Source organism: Bactrocera neohumeralis, unplaced genomic scaffold (genome assembly GCF_024586455.1).
Source record: "Bactrocera neohumeralis isolate Rockhampton unplaced genomic scaffold, APGP_CSIRO_Bneo_wtdbg2-racon-allhic-juicebox.fasta_v2 ctg2526, whole genome shotgun sequence".
Lineage (NCBI taxonomy): Eukaryota > Metazoa > Arthropoda > Insecta > Diptera > Tephritidae > Bactrocera > Bactrocera neohumeralis.
The window spans coordinates 1-20,609 of record NW_026090194.1 but is presented as its reverse complement, the minus strand read 5'-3'; the positions used below and the strand labels follow the sequence as shown (position 1 = coordinate 20,609).

The following is a 20,609-nucleotide window of genomic DNA, read 5'->3' as shown; positions in this document are numbered from 1 at the left end:
AACATTAATATGTGAAGCTAATTATTTGAAGCTACTTCATATGGATTTCAAAATGTCTACATGCAAGAAAATCGGTTTTATACCTAAATGTAAAATTGGGGAATTTTTCCAAATGCACTGCCGTTATGGCTTTATGCCAACCTTAGTAAGATGAAGAAAGTTAATTAACTTTAATATGTGAATTTAATAATTTGAAGCAACTTGATATGGATTTCTAAATGTGTACATGCAAGAAGTCGGCTATATACCTATGTGGCAGTGTAGTACGCGAACACACCTATGGCAGTGTAGTACGCGAACACACCTGTCAGCCAAGAGCAGCACCATCAATTCGAGGCTTTGGCAGCACTCATTATTTTATGTATCTGCATCGCAGTTAACAGAACTGTTATTCTTATTTTCTTTCCAGTTCCATATTCAGAAGTTGAAGCACGTTTTTTAATCAAACCAAAGAAGATCCATACTGGTGACCCCGACGAAGCGGCAGAACATACTGGCTACCCCCACAAGTGAGAAATCTTTCGAAAATAAAAATATGCCCAACGACGAGCAAGAGACACCGGCTCCAGAGCAACAGGCACCAATGCGTGTGGACACGCTGGACCAACGGAAAGTTAAGCTTCCAGATTTCGTTGAGGAACATACCGACCTATGGTTCTGGCAATTCGAGGCGGCATTTGAAGCGGCAGGTATCGTGTCCGACAGAAAACGATACTATACCATAATTGGACAACTGCCTACGCGCGTTATATACAAACTAGCTGATTTCCGTACCAATCCACCAGCACGCAACGAAATGTATGAAAACTTCAAGGCTCGAATCATTAACGAAGTTGCCGATAGCACACCAACCAAACTAACAAAGCTCCTCAGCGACTTATCACTCGGTGACCGCAAACCGTCACAGTTGTTAGCCGAAATGCGGACAAGGGCCGCAGCTACACCGGTTACAGACGAGCTCCTAAAGCAGTTATGGTTTCGGAATCTGCCTGAACAAATACGCGCAATTCTATCCGCAGACGAGCACATAACATTAGTCAACGCAGCAACGATGGCCGATCGTATCATGGAGGCTACCAAAGACAGCAACTCTTTCATACACGCTGTTCAACAAAGCCCTCAGCAGACAGTGAACACACACCCACAGCAAAGCGCCGGCAATGAACCTGCAAGTCAAGTAATTCTAGAAATGCAACGCCAGATCAATGCGCTCTCACGGGATCTCCGAGACATCAAATGGCCACGCCGCGACAACCAACGGAGACCAACACCTACACGATCGGGTTCACGAAGTCGCGAACACCACGACACATGCTGGTATCACTACAAATGCGGAACGAGCGCTCGTAAGTGCAGGCCACCATGCAAGTTTGACCGTACGACCGGCAGCACACAGGAGGACCAAAAAAACTAGTACCCCGAGCTCAAGCCATGGGAGGCGCTTGCCAGCTCGGCCACGGCAACAACAACCTCCGCCTTTTCATAAAAAACGTTTACGACAATCAACATTTCCTCATCGACACCGGAGCAGATATATCGGTGATACCAGCAACCGCAACAAACAACACACATAAACCGACAATTACCCAGCCAATTTACGTGGCGAATGGAACGCCAATGCAAACATTCGGACAGAAAACTATGAAACTAAATTTCGGCCTCCGTCGCCCATTTGAATGGAAATTTTGTATAGCCGACGTAAAATCGCTAATTATCGGCGCGGATTTCCTAACGCACTACGACCTGCTAGTAGACTTGAAAAACAAATTACTAATCGATAAAACGACGAAATTACATACATACGGTATAACGCGAGCTACAGCTACCACTGGCATTAAACTTGTTACTGGTACAAACAAATATACAGAATTACTCTCAGAATTTAAGGAACTATTCGCACCGTCACATAATAAACGCATCGCCAAAACTGCAACGTTCCACCACATCGTCACGAGCGGTCCACCAGTGAACGCAAAACCACGACGCCTCACACCCGAAAAACTAAAAGCCGCCAAAGCGGAATTCGAATACCTGATGGCGAAGGGTATTTGCCAGCCATCCAAAAGTCAATGGGCTTCGCCACTTCATATGGCCCCTAAAAAGGACAATACCTGGAGACCGTGCGGGGATTATAGGGCACTAAACGCCGTCACCGAAAAGGACAGGTACCCCATTCCAAATATCCAGACATTTCATCAAGTATTTGCAGGCAAAAGCATATTTTCAACTATCGACCTAGAAAGGGCGTACCACCAGATACCCATGCATCCCGATGATATCGCAAAAACGGCCATAACAACTCCGTTCGGCTTATTCGAATTTCGATACATGACATTTGGGTTATGCAACGCGGGCCAAACATCTCAACGACACATCGACAGTGTGTTTCGAGGATTAGACTTTGTCGTACCATACCTAGACGACATCTGCATCGCGTCCTGCACCGAAGCTCAACATAAGCAACACCTTCGAATTGTGTTCGAGCGTTTAAAGCAAAACGGCTTAACCGTTAACGGCAATAAATGTGTTTTTGGTCAGTCAAACGTGAGGTATCTCGGTCATTTAGTCACACCCAACGGTATTTTTCCACTGCCAGAAAAAGTAGAGGCAATAAACGCTTACACGGAACCAACATTCGCAAAGGACCTACGACGTTTCATAGCAATTATCAACTTCTACCGAAGACTTATACCCGGCGCTGCACGTACTCAAGATATCCTGCAAGCTCTTATTCCGGGCAACATCAAAAACGACAAACGCAAAATTCAGTGGACCGAAGAGTCGCGAAAAGCATTCAACGATTTTAAACTAAAATTAGCCAATGCAACCCTGCTCGCGCATCCACAAGAAAACGCACAACTCACACTATCAGTCGATGCATCAGACAATTGTATTGCAGGCGTGCTGCACCAAATAAAAAACAACGAGGCGCAGCCCCTAGGATTTTTTTCCGCAAGTTAACAACATCTCAACGTAATTGGAGTACATTCTCAAGAGAGCTTTTCGCCGTATATAAAAGCGTTAAATACTTCGCCTACCAACTTGAAGGTAGGTGTTGCTCAATCCACACCGACCACAAACCAATCACTTTCGCTTTTAAACAGAAACCCGAAAAGGCAGAGCCACGACACCTTCGATACTTGCATTACGTCAGCCAATTTACGACTGATATACGTTACGTAAAGGGTAAAGAAAACACAGTACCCGATTTCCTTTCACGCGAGTTACATTCCTATACTCTAAACACCTTGTAATAATATATACTTATGTATGTATATAGTAAATGCTTAATAGCTCACTAACATAAAATTAGGTTCCACATTAGGCTTAGTTGCGGAATAAGAGAGTGAGCGTATTTCGGGTCTGCTAACGCCATCTCAACTAAAAACATAAATGTATACATACATATATATATAAATAAGTATATATAAGTAAATAAGCTAATGTCGAACGATAATACAGTTAAGCCTAATATTAGAAGCTAACTAACTAAGGATGTCAGTACAGTTAGCATTAGAATAAGGAGTATGTAAACTAATAAGGAATATAGAGTTAGTCAGTCTTAAGATTCAATTCAATAAAGGCGGTCGTAGAAAAAAAAAGCCTAAGCTCCTTTTTTTCGGAAACTATAACTGGCGCAGTCGGGTTAACTTTGATCAAAAGATCAAAGGAATCGATTCGTATTGCCGAAAATATTTAAAAAGTTTAATTAAAAAAAAACAAAAGCGAAAAAGTTTAAAATAAATACTTAAATATACATTTTACAAAAAAAGTAAACGATGCATAAATTAGTGAAATTAGTGAGATATATAGAACAAACAAAAGTGCAAAAAGTTTAAAATAAATAGAAAGTAAAATAGTAAAAAAATCCTATAAAAAATGAAATAAAAGCAAAAAGTTTAAAATAAATACTTAAATATACATTTTACAAAGAAAAGAAAGTGTGAAAATAGTAAAAAAATTCTATAAAAAAACGAAACAAAAGTGCAAAAAGTTTAGAATATATACTTAAATATACATTTTACAAAAAAAAAGAAAGTGCGAAAATAGTAAAAAAAAAATTCTATAAAAAACGAAACAAAAGTGCAAAAAGTTTAAAATAAATAGGAAGTGCGAAGATAGTAAAAAATCCTATAAAAAACGAAACAAAAGTGCAAAAATTTTAAAATAAATAGGAAGTGCGAAGATAGTAAAAATCCTATAAAAAACGAAACAAAAGTGCAAAAATTTTAAAATAAATACTTAAATATACATTTTACAAAAAAAGGAAAGTGCGAAAATAGCAAAAATTCTATAAAAAACGAAACAATAATGCAAAAAGTTTAAAATAAATACTAAAGTATACATTTTACAAAAAAAGTGAGCGTGAAAATAGTACAAAAATCTATAAAAAACGAAAGCTCCAGTGAAAATTAAAAAAAAAAAACAATAAAAACTTTTTTTTGGTGAAAATCGAACTCAAATTTCCAAAAAAAAGAAAACGAAAGCTACAGTGAAAAAAAAAATTAGAAAATTTTTTGTTGAAAATACGTGAAAATAAAGCATTAAACAAAAAGCATTAAAATCTTGAAGGAAAAGAGAAGCGAAATAAGTGCTAAAAAAGAAAAAATTTACAGAAAGTTACAAGTCGTCCAAAAAGTGCTAGTGTCACGTATCACAAAGAATGAGTACAGTTTCGACAAAGATTTAAGAAATTCACAGCTTGCAACAGTAACAACGGAAATTACGTTTGCCGTGAAAAGTACAGTATCGACAAAGCTAAAATTTACAGCTTGCAACACGCGTTAAAACAGTAAGAACGGAACTTGCGGTATATACATATATTCATATATGTATATATAAAGCACAGTTTCGGAAAAAGCAACTACATTTTTTAAAACCGTTTTGTGAACCGCCACAAAAAAAGAAGAAAAAACAGCAAGTTAAAAACAAATATTTTTGCGGAACCAACAAAACCAATTCACAGTTTAAACAAAAAATATTCACACGCAAAAAATATTAGAAAAAAAAGAATTGAAATATTATTAATGTGTCAAAAAACAAATATATATTGAAAAAAAAAAACAAAACGAAAACGAAAAAAAATATTAAGAAAAAGAGTTAAAATATTTTTGTGAAAATTAAACAATTTAACAAGTATTAAAAAAAAAAAAAAAAAAAACATTTCTAAAACATAAAAGTGTATACAGTTACGGACAACCGAATTTAACCATCAAAATAAAACAAAACACGCCAAGTAATACTGGTTCTAGTGAAAATATTGAGAACAGAAAAAAAATATAAAAATAAAAAGTTAATGAAAAATTTCTAAAAGCAAAGGCTATGTATACAGTTACCCGAAAAATAATAAGGACAGCGGCCTAGAAATAATTAAGCTCATGTGCATCCAGAAATAGAAACAAAATACATATAAAAAAGTTTCTACAACGTTTAAAAGACTTCTAAACAAAAGGAAAATACATCTTTACTTTCCCACAACTGGTCCAAAAAGAAATACTCCGCGGACCACATCTTCAAACCACAATTAAAACGACCTATTTACAACTACTACTACAATGGAGAATCTAAACCAAACCATCGCCGAGCTGGAAAGAGTTATCGCAAGGCAAGAAGAATTGCTACAAACCCAACAACAAGAAATGCAACAACAACATGCTCAACATCTACTACAACTACAAATAAACCAACAACCACAATTCTACAGATTTCACATGTCACCAAGGGACATCATGGATCAATTCCGGAGAATGAAGCCACTAGACGACCATCACAATCCAAAAGCATTTATTAAAGCGGTCGAAACCAACATTTCTCTTTGCGGCACAGACCAGGAACTCATCCAACATTGTATCAACATTATAGAAAACGAAAAAATACTGGGCACCGCTGGAAAAAGAACGAGAGAACTGGAGGACAACTCATCGTGGGAAGCGATTAAGGCCAAAATTCTACAAGGATCTCGTCCGAGGAAGACATACGCAGAGGTATTCAATTTTTGTAGGACGGTCAAAGTAAGTAATCTTAATGAATTATTTATAATTTTTGAAAAATGTAAGGCAGAAATAAATGAAATTACATATTTGACCTTTAAAACCGGGCATTTACAAACCTGAAAATGTAGATAGGGACCTTGTTGATATACTGTTAGAGAAAATCGATGGGCCTATAAGGGCACATATAACCGAAACGGAAACATTAAATGATATAATAGTAAAATATTCAAAGTTAAAATTGCTGCAGGACAAAAGAGCGATAGATTATAGACATCGAAAGTATGTCGATAAAAACAAAACAAACTACGAAGGTTTCAAGAAAAGTTATAGATCTTACGAATATAATAAAATTTCAGACAATAGGCAAACCAAACCAACGAACGACAATAGACAACAAAGCCGGAACAGTAACAATTACATACGTAATACAAATTTTAATCGTAACAATTACAACAATCGGAATAATTACGATTACGGGTACAACAATTCTACAAATAAAATACAACCAAATTTACTGAGACAAACTAAAAGCTCTCATATGAGCGTCGATTACAATCCAAGTACAAGTCGTTTGTTCAATAGTTCAAATTTGATGGAAATAGGCAATGGTGAAGAAAAAGAAGTAAATTTTTTAACACCGCCTCAAACCCTCAACTCCCCATAATAACAGTAACAATAGGAAATCACAGAATTAAATGCTTAATAGATACAGGTTCAACAACTAGCATCATAAAACCAAACGCCCTATTCGAAAATTTTCAAAAGGAAAAAGTTTCCAAACCGTTATGCTATGGAACTATCAACGGAATTAATGAAATAAAATATAAAATTGTAACACCTTTTCCGAAAGAATTTAACGTCTTAGGTACTTTATCATGGAAAGTAATAGATTTTAACAGCAACAAATACGAAGCTATTATAGGACAAAATTTTCTTATTCCTTTTAAAGCTAAAATTGATGTAGAAAACACATTTATTAATATATTAGGAAACATAATTCATTTTGATCAACGAATTCCTTATGGAAAAAGGGAAATTTACGCTCTCGAATTCAGTGATATAAAAAACTTAAACTTGAATCATTTAAATATCGAAGAAAGCCAATCGATAAAAGATCTATTACAAGAATTTAACGAATTATTTTTCAAAGAAGGAGATAAACTTTCTTTTACGCATGAAATCAAACATCAAATTATTACAACAAACGATAGACCCATTTATTCGAAAATTTATAGGTATCCACAAGTTCATGAATTAGAAATACAAAAACAAATAAAAGAAATGTTAGAACATAATATAATTAGAGAAAGCAACTCTGCTTACAACAGCCCTTTGTGGATAGTCCCCAAAAAAGCGGATGCAGACGGAAATAAAAAATGGCGTATCGTCGTCGATTACAGGAGATTAAATGAAATTACTATTAGCGATAAATTCCCGATACCTAATATCGATGGGATCATGGATAAACTAGGAAGAGCACAATATTTTTCCTCTATCGATCTCGCGAAAGGATTTCATCAAATACTGGTAGATGAAAACGACAGGAAGAAAACAGCGTTTTCTACTCCGTTAGGACATTATGAATTCTTAAGAATGCCATTCGGTCTTAAAAATGCTCCATCGACATTCCAACGTCTTATGAACTCAGTACTTCGAGATTTTATAAACAAGATATGCGTTGTACACTTAGACAACATTTTTATTTTTATACTACTTTGTCAGAACATATAAATAATATGAAAATTTTACAAAACTAAAACAAGCAAAATTGAAAATACGTTTAGAAAAATGCAGTTTTTTTAGACTTTCTAGGTTATACTAACTCCTGAAGGAATAAAACCAAATCCAAATAAAGTTGAAGCTATCCAAAAACTAAAGTTACCAATTTCTCAAAAGCAAATAAAATCTTTCTTAGGCATTACCGGCTTCTATAGAAAATTTATAAAAGACTATTCTAAAATAGCTTATCCTATGGTCGCATATCTGAAAAAAGATGCAAAGATTAACGTTAATAACCCAAGTTATATAACCGCTTTCGAAAATTTAAAAAATATTTTTACAAATCCCCCCAGTTTAAGGTATCCAATTTTTACAAAAAGATTTAAATTAACTAAAAACGCTAGCAACTTTGCTATTGGCGCAGTTCTCACACAAGACGACCACCCAATTTCATATGATTCACGCACATTAAATACTCACGAGAAAAACTACTCAACCATCGAAAAGGAACTATTAGCAATAGTGTGGTCAGTAAAATACTACAGACCCTACTTATATGGAAGAGAATTCGATCTAAAAACAGATCATCAACCACTTAAATGGCTACAAAAGAAAAATTCTGGTAAGGATATAAATCCAAGACTTTAACGTTGGCTGGTACAATTAGGAGAGTATGATGCAAAAATCGATTATATAACCGGTAAAGAAAATAAAATAGCGGATTTTCTGAGCATAAAATAGCGGATTTTCTAACAGTGATGAAATAAACATGGTGAATTCCGAAAATTTGGGAATGACCCTTAACAAAATGTTGCAAATAAAAGATTTAAACGCTGGTGAACAACAAGACCAAACAATGCTTTCAATAGAAGTCCAAACTAGCCATTCTCATGAAGAAAATCTTTATAATCACTTTAACATTCTCAATACAGTCGTAAATCGTTTCAAACAGCAATTAATTTTAGTCGAAGCAAAAGAAAAAGAAGTAGAAAATATTTTCAAAAACAAACGCATTTTTATCGATATAAGAGATATTAACTCTCACAACGTTATTAATATTGTAAATAAACATTTTGAAAAAGGTAAGATCGCTATATATTTTGAACTTAATGAAGAAAAACATAATGAAGTGGAACAAATACTTTTAAATTCTTTCGCAAACAATCAAAATATCTCTTTTGTAAATTGTACAAACTTTGCCAAAGATATCGAAGATGAATACGAACTAAAGAGACAAATATCGTTTTTCCATAAAATCGAAGTAGGACATTCGGGCATTATTCCAACTTACGAGGGAATGAAGCATAAAGTATATCATCCAGAACTAAAAATTAAAATCCATGAAATAATAAATAATTGCGACATATGTAATGGTGGAAAATATGATAGAAATCCGATCAAAGCTAAATTTCAAATTACCGAAACACCAAATACAGTTAATGAAATTGTTCATATAGATACTTATGTTAACAGTAAACAGTCATTTATAATATTCATCGATAAATTTTCAAAACATGTTATTTCTTTCCATTTACCCGATAGAAATAGTCAAACGATCATAGATAAAATTAATGAATTTTTGTCAATTAAAGGCCATATAAAAAAGTTTGTTTTCGATAATGAATTTAATTCAAAACCAATCCGGGAATTTTTAAATAGAGAAAATATAGAATTTCATGCCACTAAACCACATAGCCATACGGGAAATTCAGATGTAGAGAGAATAAATAATACTCTTACCGAACGTATAAGAACCCTAAATTTAGAAGAAAAAGTTCCAATTACTATTCAAATGTGTAAAGCCGTAAAACTTTATAACAATTCATTTCATACCACAATAAAAGCTACTCCTTTAGATGTTCAAAACAACAAAGTTAATCATAGCATAATTAAAAATCGGTTAGAAGAAGCAAAATTGAAGATCATTTCTAAACATAACACAAGAAAGGAAAATTACCTAGAAAAAAGGAGAGAAGGTTTCATTCGAAATTATAAAAGCGTTAGACACAAAGAAGAACCAAAATTTATTAAAAGAAATCTAAAAAACGTACATACCTCAAATATTAAACGCCCTTTTAAATTTGCAAATGACAACAATGACAATAGAAACTCTAACGACAATTACCCCATTTTAAAACAAAAATCTATCCTCTTCAGTTTAATGCACAATATATATCTTTTAAAAGAAGATAAAAAAAAAAAATATATAATTTTTTTTTTAAATTCCGGTTATATGTATATAACCTATATTCTCATCGATCGTCTCAATTTTAATAAATATATACTTACCATTGTTGAAAATAAAATTGTAGAAATATAAAACAATAATTACCTATCATTATTTATATTAATATTAATATAAAACAACGTTTCTTTTGTTTAAGCACTATACATAGATACGTTAAGCTATTAAAATCATAGATACGCTACGCTATTAAAATCATATTTAAAACAACTCCAAATTAAAAATGTTTACAATTTACATATTTATAAAAAAAAACTTATTTTATCTATTGAATTAATTAAAATTTAATAAAATTATTATATATTTTTGTAATGAGATCCAGGAGAATCTCAAATCAAAGGGTGGAGGAGTTACATTCCTATACTCTAAACACCTTGTAATAATATATACTTATGTATGTATATAGTAAATGCTTACTAAAAACATAAAATTAGGTTCCACATTAGGCTTAGTTGCGGAATAAGAGAGTGAGCGTATTTCGGGTCTGCTAACGCCATCTCAACTAAAAACATAAATGTATACATACATATATATATAAATAAGTATATATAAGTAAATAAGCTAATGTCGAACGATAATACAGTTAAGCCTAATATTAGAAGCTAACTAACTAAGAATGTCAGTACAGTTAGCATTAGAATAAGGAGTATGTAAACTAATAAGGAATATAGAGTTAGTCAGTCTTAAGATTCAATTCAATAAAGGCGGTCGTAGTTTATAAAAAAAAAGCCTAAGCTCCTTTTTTTCGGAAACTATAACTGGCGCAGTCGGGTTAACTTTGATCAAAAGATCAAGCATTGCCGAAAATATTTAAAAAGTTTAATTAAAAAAAGCAAAAGCGAAAAAGTTTAAAACAAATACTTAAATATACATTTTACAAAAAAAGTAAACGATGCATAAATTAGTGAAATTAGTGAGATATATAGAACAAACAAAAGTGCAAAAAGTTTAAAATAAATAGAAAGTAAAATAGTAAAAAAAATCCTATAAAAAATGAAATAAAAGCAAAAAGTTTAAAATAAATACTTAAATATACATTTTACAAAGAAAAGAAAGTGTGAAAATAGTAAAAAAAATTCTATAAAAAAACGAAACAAAAGTGCAAAAAGTTTAGAATATATACTTAAATATACATTTTACAAAAAAAAAGAAAGTGCGAAAATAGTAAAAAAAATTCTATAAAAAACGAAACAAAAGTGCAAAAAGTTTAAAATAAATAGGAAGTGCGAAGATAGTAAAAATCCTATAAAAAACGAAACAAAAGTGCAAAAATTTTAAAATAAATAGGAAGTGCGAAATTGATAAGTAATAAGTAAAATCCTATAAAAAACAAACAAAAGTGCAAAAATTTTAAAATAAATACTTAAATATACATTTTACAAAAAAAGGAAAGTGCGAAAATAGCAAAAAATTCTATAAAAAACGAAACAATAGTGCAAAAAGTTTAAAATAAATACTAAAGTATACATTTTACAAAAAAAGTGAGCGTGAAAATAGTACAAAAATCTATAAAACACGAAAGCTCCAGTGAAAATTAAAAAAAAAAAAAAAACAATAAAAACTTTTTTTTGGTGAAAATCGAACTCAAATTTCCAAAAAAAAGAAAACGAAAGCTACAGTGAAAAAAAATTAGAAAATTTTTTGTTGAAAATAAGTGAAAATAAAGCATTAAACAAAAAGCATTAAAATCTTGAAGGAAAAGAGGAGCGAAATAAGTGCTAAAAAGAAAAAAATTTACAGAAAGTTACAAGTCGTCCAAAAAGTGCTAGTGTCACGTATCACAAAGAATGAGTACAGTTTCGACAAAGATTTAAGAAATTCACAGCTTGCAACAGTAACAACGGAAATTACGTTTGCCGTAAAAAGTACAGTATCGATAAAGCAAAAATTTACAGCTTGCAACACGCGTTAAAACAGTAAGAACGGAACTTGCGGTATATTCATATATGTATATATAAAGCACAGTTTCGGAAAAAGCAACTACATTTTTTAAAACCGTTTTGTGAACCGCCACAAAAAAAAAGAAGAAAAAACAGCAAGTTAAAAACAAATATTTTTACGGAACCAACAAAACCAATTCACAGTTTAAACAAAAAATATTCACACGCGAAAAATATTAGAAAAAAAAGAATTGAAATATTATTAATGTGTCAAAAAACAAATATATATTGAAAACAAAAAACAAAACGAAAACGAAAAAAATATTAAGAAAAAGAGTTAAAATATTTTTGTGAAAATTAAACAATTTAACAAGTATTAAAAAAAAAAAAAACATTTCTAAAACATAAAAGTGTATACAGTTACGGACAACCGAATTTAACCATCAAAATAAAACAAAACACGCCAAGTAATACTGGTTATAGTGAAAATATTGAGAACAGAAAAAAAATATAAAAATAAAAAGTTAATGAAAAATTTCTAAAAGCAAAGGCTATATATACAGTTACCCGAAAAATAATAAGGACAGCGGCCTAGAAATAATTAAGCTCATGTGCATCCAGAAATAGAAACAAAATACATATAAAAAAGTTTCTACAACGTTTAAAAGACTTCTAAACAAAAGGAGAATACATCTTTACTTTTCCACAACTGGTCCAAAAAGAAATACTCCGCGGACCACATCTTCAAACCACAATTAAAACGACCTATTTACAACTACTACTACAATGGAGAATCTAAACCAAACCATCGCCGAGCTGGAAAGAGTTATCGCAAGGCAAGAAGAATTGCTACAAACCCAACAACAATAAATGCAACAACAACATGCTCAACATCTACTACAAATACAAATGAACCTACAACCACAATTCTACAGATTTCACATGTCACCAAGGGACATCATGGATCAATTCCGGAGAATGAAGCCACTAGACGACCATCATAATCCAAAAGCATTCATTAAAGCGGTCGAAACCAACATTTCTCTCTGCGGCACAGACCAGGAACTCGTCCAACATTGTATCAACATTATAGCAAACGAAAAAATACTGGGCACCGCTGGAAAAAGAACAAGAGAACTGGAGGACAACTCATCGTGGGAAGCGATTAAGGCCAAAATTCTACAAGGATCTCGTCCGAGGAAGACATACGCAGAGGTATTCAATTTTTGTAGGACGGTCAAAGTAAGTAATCTTAATGAATTATTTATAATTTTTGAAAAATGTAAGGCAGAAATAAATGAAATATACATATTTGACCCTTTAAAACCGGGCATTTACAAACCTGAAAATGTAGATAGGGACCTTGTTGATATACTGTTAGAGAAAATCGATGGGCCTATAAGGGCACATATAACCGAAACGGAAACATTAAATGATATAATAGTAAAATATTCAAAGTTAAAATTGCTGCAGGACAAAAGAGCGATAGATTATAGACATCGAAAGTATGTCGATAAAAACAAAACAAACTACGAAGGTTTCAAGAAAAATTATAGATCTTACGAACATAATAAAATTTCAGACAATAGACAAACCAAATCAACAAACGACAATAGACAACAAAGCGGGAACAATAACAATTACATACGTAATACAAATTTTAATCGTAACAATTACAACAATCGGAATAACTACGATTACGGGTACAACAATTCTACAAATAAAATACAACCAAATTTACCGAGACAAACTAAAAGCTCTCATATGAGCGTCGATTACAATCCAAGTACAAGTCGTTTGTCCAATAATTCAAATTTGATGGAAATTGGCAATGGTGAAGAAAAAGAAGTAAATTTTTTAACACCGCCTCAAACCCTCAACTCCCCATAATAACAGTAACAATAGGAAATCACAGAATTAAATGTTTAATAGATACAGGTTCAACAACTAGCATCATAAAACCAAACGCCCTATTCGAAAATTTTCAAAAGGAAAAACTTTCCAAACCGTTATGCTATGGAACTATCAACGGAATTAATGAAATAAAATATAAAATTGTAACACCTTTTCCGAAAGAATTTAACGTCTTAGGTACTTTATCATGGAAAGTAATAGATTTTAACAGCAACAAATACGAAGCTATTATAGGACAAAATTTTCTTATCCCTTTTAAAGCTAAAATTGATGTAGAAAACACGTTTATTAATATATTAGGAAACATAATTTATTTTGATCAACGAATTCCTTATGGAAAAACGGAAATTTGCGCACTCGAATTCAGTGATATGAAAAACTTAAACTTGAATCATTTAAATATCGAAGAAAGCCAATTGATAAAAGATCTATTACAAGAATTTAACGAATTATTTTTCAAAGAAGGAGATAAACTTTCTTTTACGCATGAAATCAAACATCAAATTTTTACAACAAACGATAGACCCATTCATTCGAAAATTTATAGGTATCCACAAGTTCATGAATTAGAAATACAAAAACAAATAAAAGAAATGTTAGAACATAATATAATTAGAGAAAGCAACTCTGCTTACAACAGCCCTTTGTGGATAGTCCCCAAAAAAGCGGATGCAGACGGAAATAAAAAATGGCGTATCGTCGTCGATTACAGGAGATTAAATGAAATTACTATTAGCGATAAATTCCCGATACCTAATATCGATGGTATCATGGATAAACTAGGTAGAGCACAATATTTTTCCTCTATCGATCTCGCGAAAGGATTTCATCAAATACTGGTAGATGAAAAAGACAGGAAGAAAACAGCGTTTTCTACTCCGTTAGGACATTATGAATTCTTAAGAATGCCATTCGGTCTTAAAAATGCTCCATCGACATTCCAACGTCTTATGAACTCAGTACTTCGAGATTTCATAAACAAGATATGCGTTGTATACTTAGACGACATTTTGATTTTTAGTACTTCTTTCTTAGGCATTACCGGCTTTTACAGGAAATTCATAAAATACTATTCTAAAATAGCTTATCCTATGGTCGCATATCTGAAAAAAGATGCAAAGATTAACGTTAATAACCCAAGTTATATAACCGCTTTCGAAAATTTAAAAAATATTATTACAAATCCCCCCATTTTAAGGTATCCAATTTTTACAAAAAGATTTAAATTAACTACAGACGCTAGCAACTTTGCTATTGGCGCAGTTCTCACACAAGACGACCACCCAATTTCATATGCTTCACGCACATTAAATACTCACGAGAAAAACTACTCAACCATCGAAAAGGAACTATTAGCAATAGTGTGGTCAGTAAAATACTATAGACCCTACTTATATGGAAGAGAATTCGATCTAAAAACAGATCACCAACCACTTAAATGGCTACAAAAGAAAAATTCTGGTAAGGATATAAATCCAAGACTTCAACGTTGGCTGGTACAATTAGGAGAGTACGATGCAAAAATCGAAATAACCGGTAAAGAAAATAAAATAGCGGATTTTCTGAGCCGAATTAACAGTGATGAAATAAACATGGTGAATTCCGAAAATTTGGGAATGACCCTTAACAAAATGTTGCAAATAAAAGATTTAAACGCTGGTGAACAACAAGACCAAACAATGCTTTCAATAGAAGTCCAAACTAGCCATTCTCATGAAGAAAATCTTTATAATCACTTTAACATTCTCAATACAGTCGTAAATCGTTTCAAACAGCAATTAATTTTAGTTCAAGCAAAAGAAAAAGAAGTAGAAAATATTTTCAAAAACAAACGCATTTTTATCGATATAAGAGATATTAACTCTCACAACGTTATTAATATTGTAAATAAACATTTTGAAAAAGGTAAGATCGCTATATATTTTGAACTTAATGAAGAAAAACATAATGAAGTAGAACAAATACTTTTAAATTCTTTCGCAAACAATCAAAATATTTCTTTTGTAAATTGCACAAACTTTGCCAAAGATATCGAAGATGAATACGAACTAAAGAGACAAATATCGTTTTTCCATAAAATCGAAGTAGGACATTCAGGCATTATTCCAACTTACGAGGGAATGAAGCATAAAGTATATCATCCAGAACTAAAAATTAAAATCCATGAAATAATAAATAATTGCGACATATGTAATGGTGGAAAATATGATAGAAATCCGATCAAAGCTAAATTTCAAATTACCGAAACACCAAATACAGTTAATGAAATTGTTCATATAGATACTTATGTTAACAGTAAACAGTCATTTATAATATTCATCGATAAATTTTCAAAACATGTTATTTCTTTCCATTTACCCGATAGAAATAGTCTAACGATCATAGATAAAATTAATGAATTTTTGTCAATTAAAGGCCATATAAAAAAGTTTGTTTTCGATAATGAATTTAATTCAAAACCAATCCGGGAATTTTTAAATAGAGAAAATATAGAATTTCATGCCACTAAACCACATAGTCATACGGGAAATTCAGATGTAGAGAGAATAAATAATACCCTTACCGAACGTATAAGAACCCTAAATTTAGAAGAAAAAGTTCGAATTACCATCCAAATGTGTAAAGCCGTAAAACTTTATAACAATTCATTTCATACCACAATAAAAGCTACTCCTTTAGATGTTCAAAACAACAAAGTTAATCATAGCATAATTAAAAATCGGTTAGAAGAAGCAAAATTGAAGATCATTTCTAAACATAACACAAGAAAGGAAAATTACCTAGAAAAAAGGCGAGAAGGTTTCATTCGAAATTACAAAAGCGTTAGACACAAAGAAGAACCAAAATTTATTAAAAGAAATCTAGAAAACGTACATACTTCAAATATTAAACGCCCTTTTAAATTTGCAAATGACAACAATCACAATATAACTCTAACGACAATTAGCCCATTTTAAAACAAAAATCTATCCCCTTCAGTGTAATGCGCAATATATATTTTTTAAAAGAAGATAAAAAAACTAAATATACATTTTTTTTAATTCCGGTTATATGTATATAACCTATATTCCCATCGATCGTCTCAATTTTTATTAATATATACTTACCATTGTTGAAAATAAAATTGTAAAAATATAAAACAATAATTACCTATCATAATTTATATTAATATTAATATAAAACAACGTTTCTTTTGTTTAAGCACTATACATATGTACATAGATACGCTACGCTATTAAAATCATATTTAAAACAACTCCAAATTAAAAATGTTTACAATTTACATATTTATAAAAAAAAAACTTATTTTATCTATTGAATTAATTAAAATTTAATAAAATTATTATATATTTTTGTAATGAGATCCAGGAGAATCTCAAATCAAAGGGTGGAGGAGTTACATTCCTATACTCTAAACACCTTGTAATAATATATACTTATGTATGTATATAGTAAATGCTTAATAGCTCACTAACATAAAATTAGGTTCCACATTAGGCTTAGTTGCGGAATAAGAGAGTGAGCGTATTTCGGGTCTGCTAACGCCATCTCAACTAAAAACATAAATGTATACATACATATATATATATAAATAAGTATATATAAGTAAATAAGCTAATGTCGAACGATAATACAGTTAAGCCTAATATTAGAAGCTAACTAACTAAGGATGTCAGTACAGTTAGCATTAGAATAAGGAGTATGTAAACTAATAAGGAATATAGAGTTAGTCAGTCTTAAGATTCAATTCAATAAATGCGGTCGTAGAAAAAAAAGCCTAAGCTCCTTTTTTTCGGAAACTATAACTCGCGTCAATGTAATGCAACGCGAACCTATCGACTACGAGGTCATTGCGGCAGAACAGAATGCGGACAGTGAACTGAAATCCATTCTTCAAGGGAACGACCGCTACAGCATAATTTTGACTAAGATGCCCGTGCTCAATTCAGCACAACAGATATATTGCCATATATCAAACAACAAATGCAACCTTACATTCCAAAGTCATGTCGCAAAACAATTTTTAACGCTACACACGATATTGCACATCCTGGTATTCGAGCGAACACCCGACTCATCAAACAAAGATTCGTCTGGCCCAACATTCACAAGGACGTTGCAACCTGGGCAAGGCAGTGCATACCATGCCAAAAATCGAAAATTCAGCGGCATAATAAGACCACACCTGGACGGTACGATACCACAGAGTCACGTTTCGACCATATTAACATCGACATAGTCGGCCCACTACCGCCTTCAAACGATTACCGATACCTACTAACGATCGTCGACCGATTTACGCGATGGCCAGAAGCAGCACCTATCAAGAACATAACGGCTGAAGCTGTCGCCACCACACTCATAGAAACATGGATCGCGCGATTTGGTGTACCTTCTAAAATTACAACGGACCAGGGGCGACAATTTGAATGTCAAGTTTTTAAGCAGCTCAACGAAAGACTAGGTATACGTCACCTCCGCACAACCGCATATCATGCCCAAGCCAACGGTTTAGTTGAGCGTTTTCATCGAACACTTAAAGCAGCACTAAAATGTAAAGATCGACGAAACTGGGCAATCGAGTTACCGCTCATCATGTTTGGACTTCGATCAATATTTAAAGAGGACTAAAGGCAACACCGGCGGAATTAGTTTACGGAAAAAGCTTGCGACTACCAGCAGAATTTTTTACCGAACCGAAGCCGTACCAAAACGAAGCAGAGTTTGTTCAAGAATTCAGATATACAATGGAGTCGCGAAAAGCATTCAACGATTTTAAACTAAAATTAGCCAATGCAACCCTGCTCGCGCATCCACAAGAAAACGCACAACTCACACTATCAGTCGATGCAAGGGTGATACGACCGACGCAAACGGCACACCACACAAAAATAAAACCATTTATACAAAAGGAACTCCATCAATGTACGCAAGTCTTCGTGCGAAACGACGCAATTGGACCACCACTGCAGCAGCCGTATGACGGACCATTCGCAGTAATAAAACGTCGTCGGAAATATTTCACGCTGGACATCCGAAACAAAATTAGAAAAATTTCAATCGACAGGCTGAAAGCGGCATTTACCGACAACAACAACATTATCGACGAGAACGCAGGGCCTACTCCAGCTGAGATCAAAGGAAAAACCACAACTCGCCTGGGAAGACCAGTTCGATTCATTAATCGTCTGTGTCTGTAAGCACACACAGATTGAAAGGGGGGCTGGTTGTGGCAGTGTAGTACGCGAACACACCTATCAGCCAAGGGCAGCACCATCAATTCGATGCTTTGGCAGCACTCATTAATTTATGTATCTGCATCGCAGTTAACAGAACTGTCATTCTTCTTTTCTTTCTTTTACGCATATCCAGTTAGAACACGCCACTTTCCGAATAAAAAGTATTACCATAGTCAGAAGTTGAAGCACGTTTTTTAATCAAACCAAAGAAGATCCATACCTACATGAAAAATTATGGAATTTTTCCAAATGCACTGCCGTTATGGTCTTATGTCAACTTGAGTAAGATGATAAGGGTTAATTAACTTTAATATGTAAAGCTAATGATTTGAAGCAACTTGATATGGCTGTCTAAATGTGTATAAGCAAGAAACTCGGTTTTATTCCTAAATGTAAAATTGGGGAATTTTTCCAAATGCACTGCCGTTATGGCTTTATGCCAACTTTAGTAAGACGAAGAAGGTTAAATAACTTTAAATGTGAAGCTAATGATTTGAAGCAACTTGATATGGATTTTAAATGTGTACATGCAAGATAGTCGATTTTATACCTAAATGTAAAGTTATGGAATTTTTCCAAATGCACTGCCGTTATGGTCTTATGTCAACTTGAGTAAGATGATAAGGGTTAATTAACCTTAATATGTGAATTTAATAATTTGAAACAACTTGATATGGATTTCTAAATGTGTACATGCAAGAAAGTCGGTTTTATACCTAAATGTAGAATTAAGGCATTTTTTCCAAATGCACTGGCGTTGTGGTCTTATGTCAACTTGAGTAAAATGATAATGGTTAATTAACTTTAATATGTGAATTTAATAATTTGAAACAACTTGATATGTATTTCTAAATGTGTACATGCAAGAAAGTCGGTTTTATACCTAAATGTAAAATTAAGGAATTTTTTCCAAATGCCCTGCCGTTATGGTCTTATGCAAACTTCTGTAAGATGAAGAAGGTTAATTAACTTTAACATGTGAAGCTTATGATTTGAAGCAACTTGATATGGATTTCTAAATGTCTACATGCAAGAAAATCGGTTTTATACCTAAATGTAAAATTAAGAATTTTTTCCAAATGCACTGGCGTTATGGCCTTATGTCACCTTGAGTAAAATGATAATGGTTAATTAACTTTAATATGTGAATTTAATAATTTGAAGCAACTTGATATGGATTTCTAAATGTGTACATGCAAGAAGTCGGTTTTATACCTAAATGTAAAATTAAGGCATTTTTTCCAAATGCACTGCCGTTGTGGTCTTATGTCAACTTGAGTAAGATGATAAGGGTTAATTAACTTTAATATGTGAATTTAATAATTTGAAACAACCTGATATGGATTTCTAAATGTGTACATGCAAGAAAGTCGGTTTTATACCTACATGAAAAATTATGGAACTTTTCCAAATGCACTGCCTTTATGGTCTTATGTCATATCGAGTAAAATGATAAGGGTTAATTAACTTCAATATGTGAATTTAATAATTTGAAGCAACTTGATATGGATTTCTAAATGTGTACATGCAAGAAAGTCGATTTTATACCTAAATGTAAAATTATTAAATTTTTCCATATGCACTGCCGTTTTGGCTCTATGCCAACTTCCGTAAGATG

The 20,609-nt window shown here is 32.6% G+C and overlaps 1 protein-coding gene across 1 annotated transcript; it reads left to right on the top strand.

Annotated features, from left to right (window-relative positions):
• Nucleotides 1-535: 535 nt before the first annotated feature.
• On the top strand, nt 536-1,414 carry LOC126766785 (uncharacterized). The gene has a single exon (XM_050484500.1). It carries the CDS (start codon nt 536-538, stop codon nt 1,412-1,414), a length of 879 nt encoding a protein of 292 aa, XP_050340457.1.
• The last annotated feature ends 19,195 nt before the right edge of the window (nt 1,415-20,609 follow it).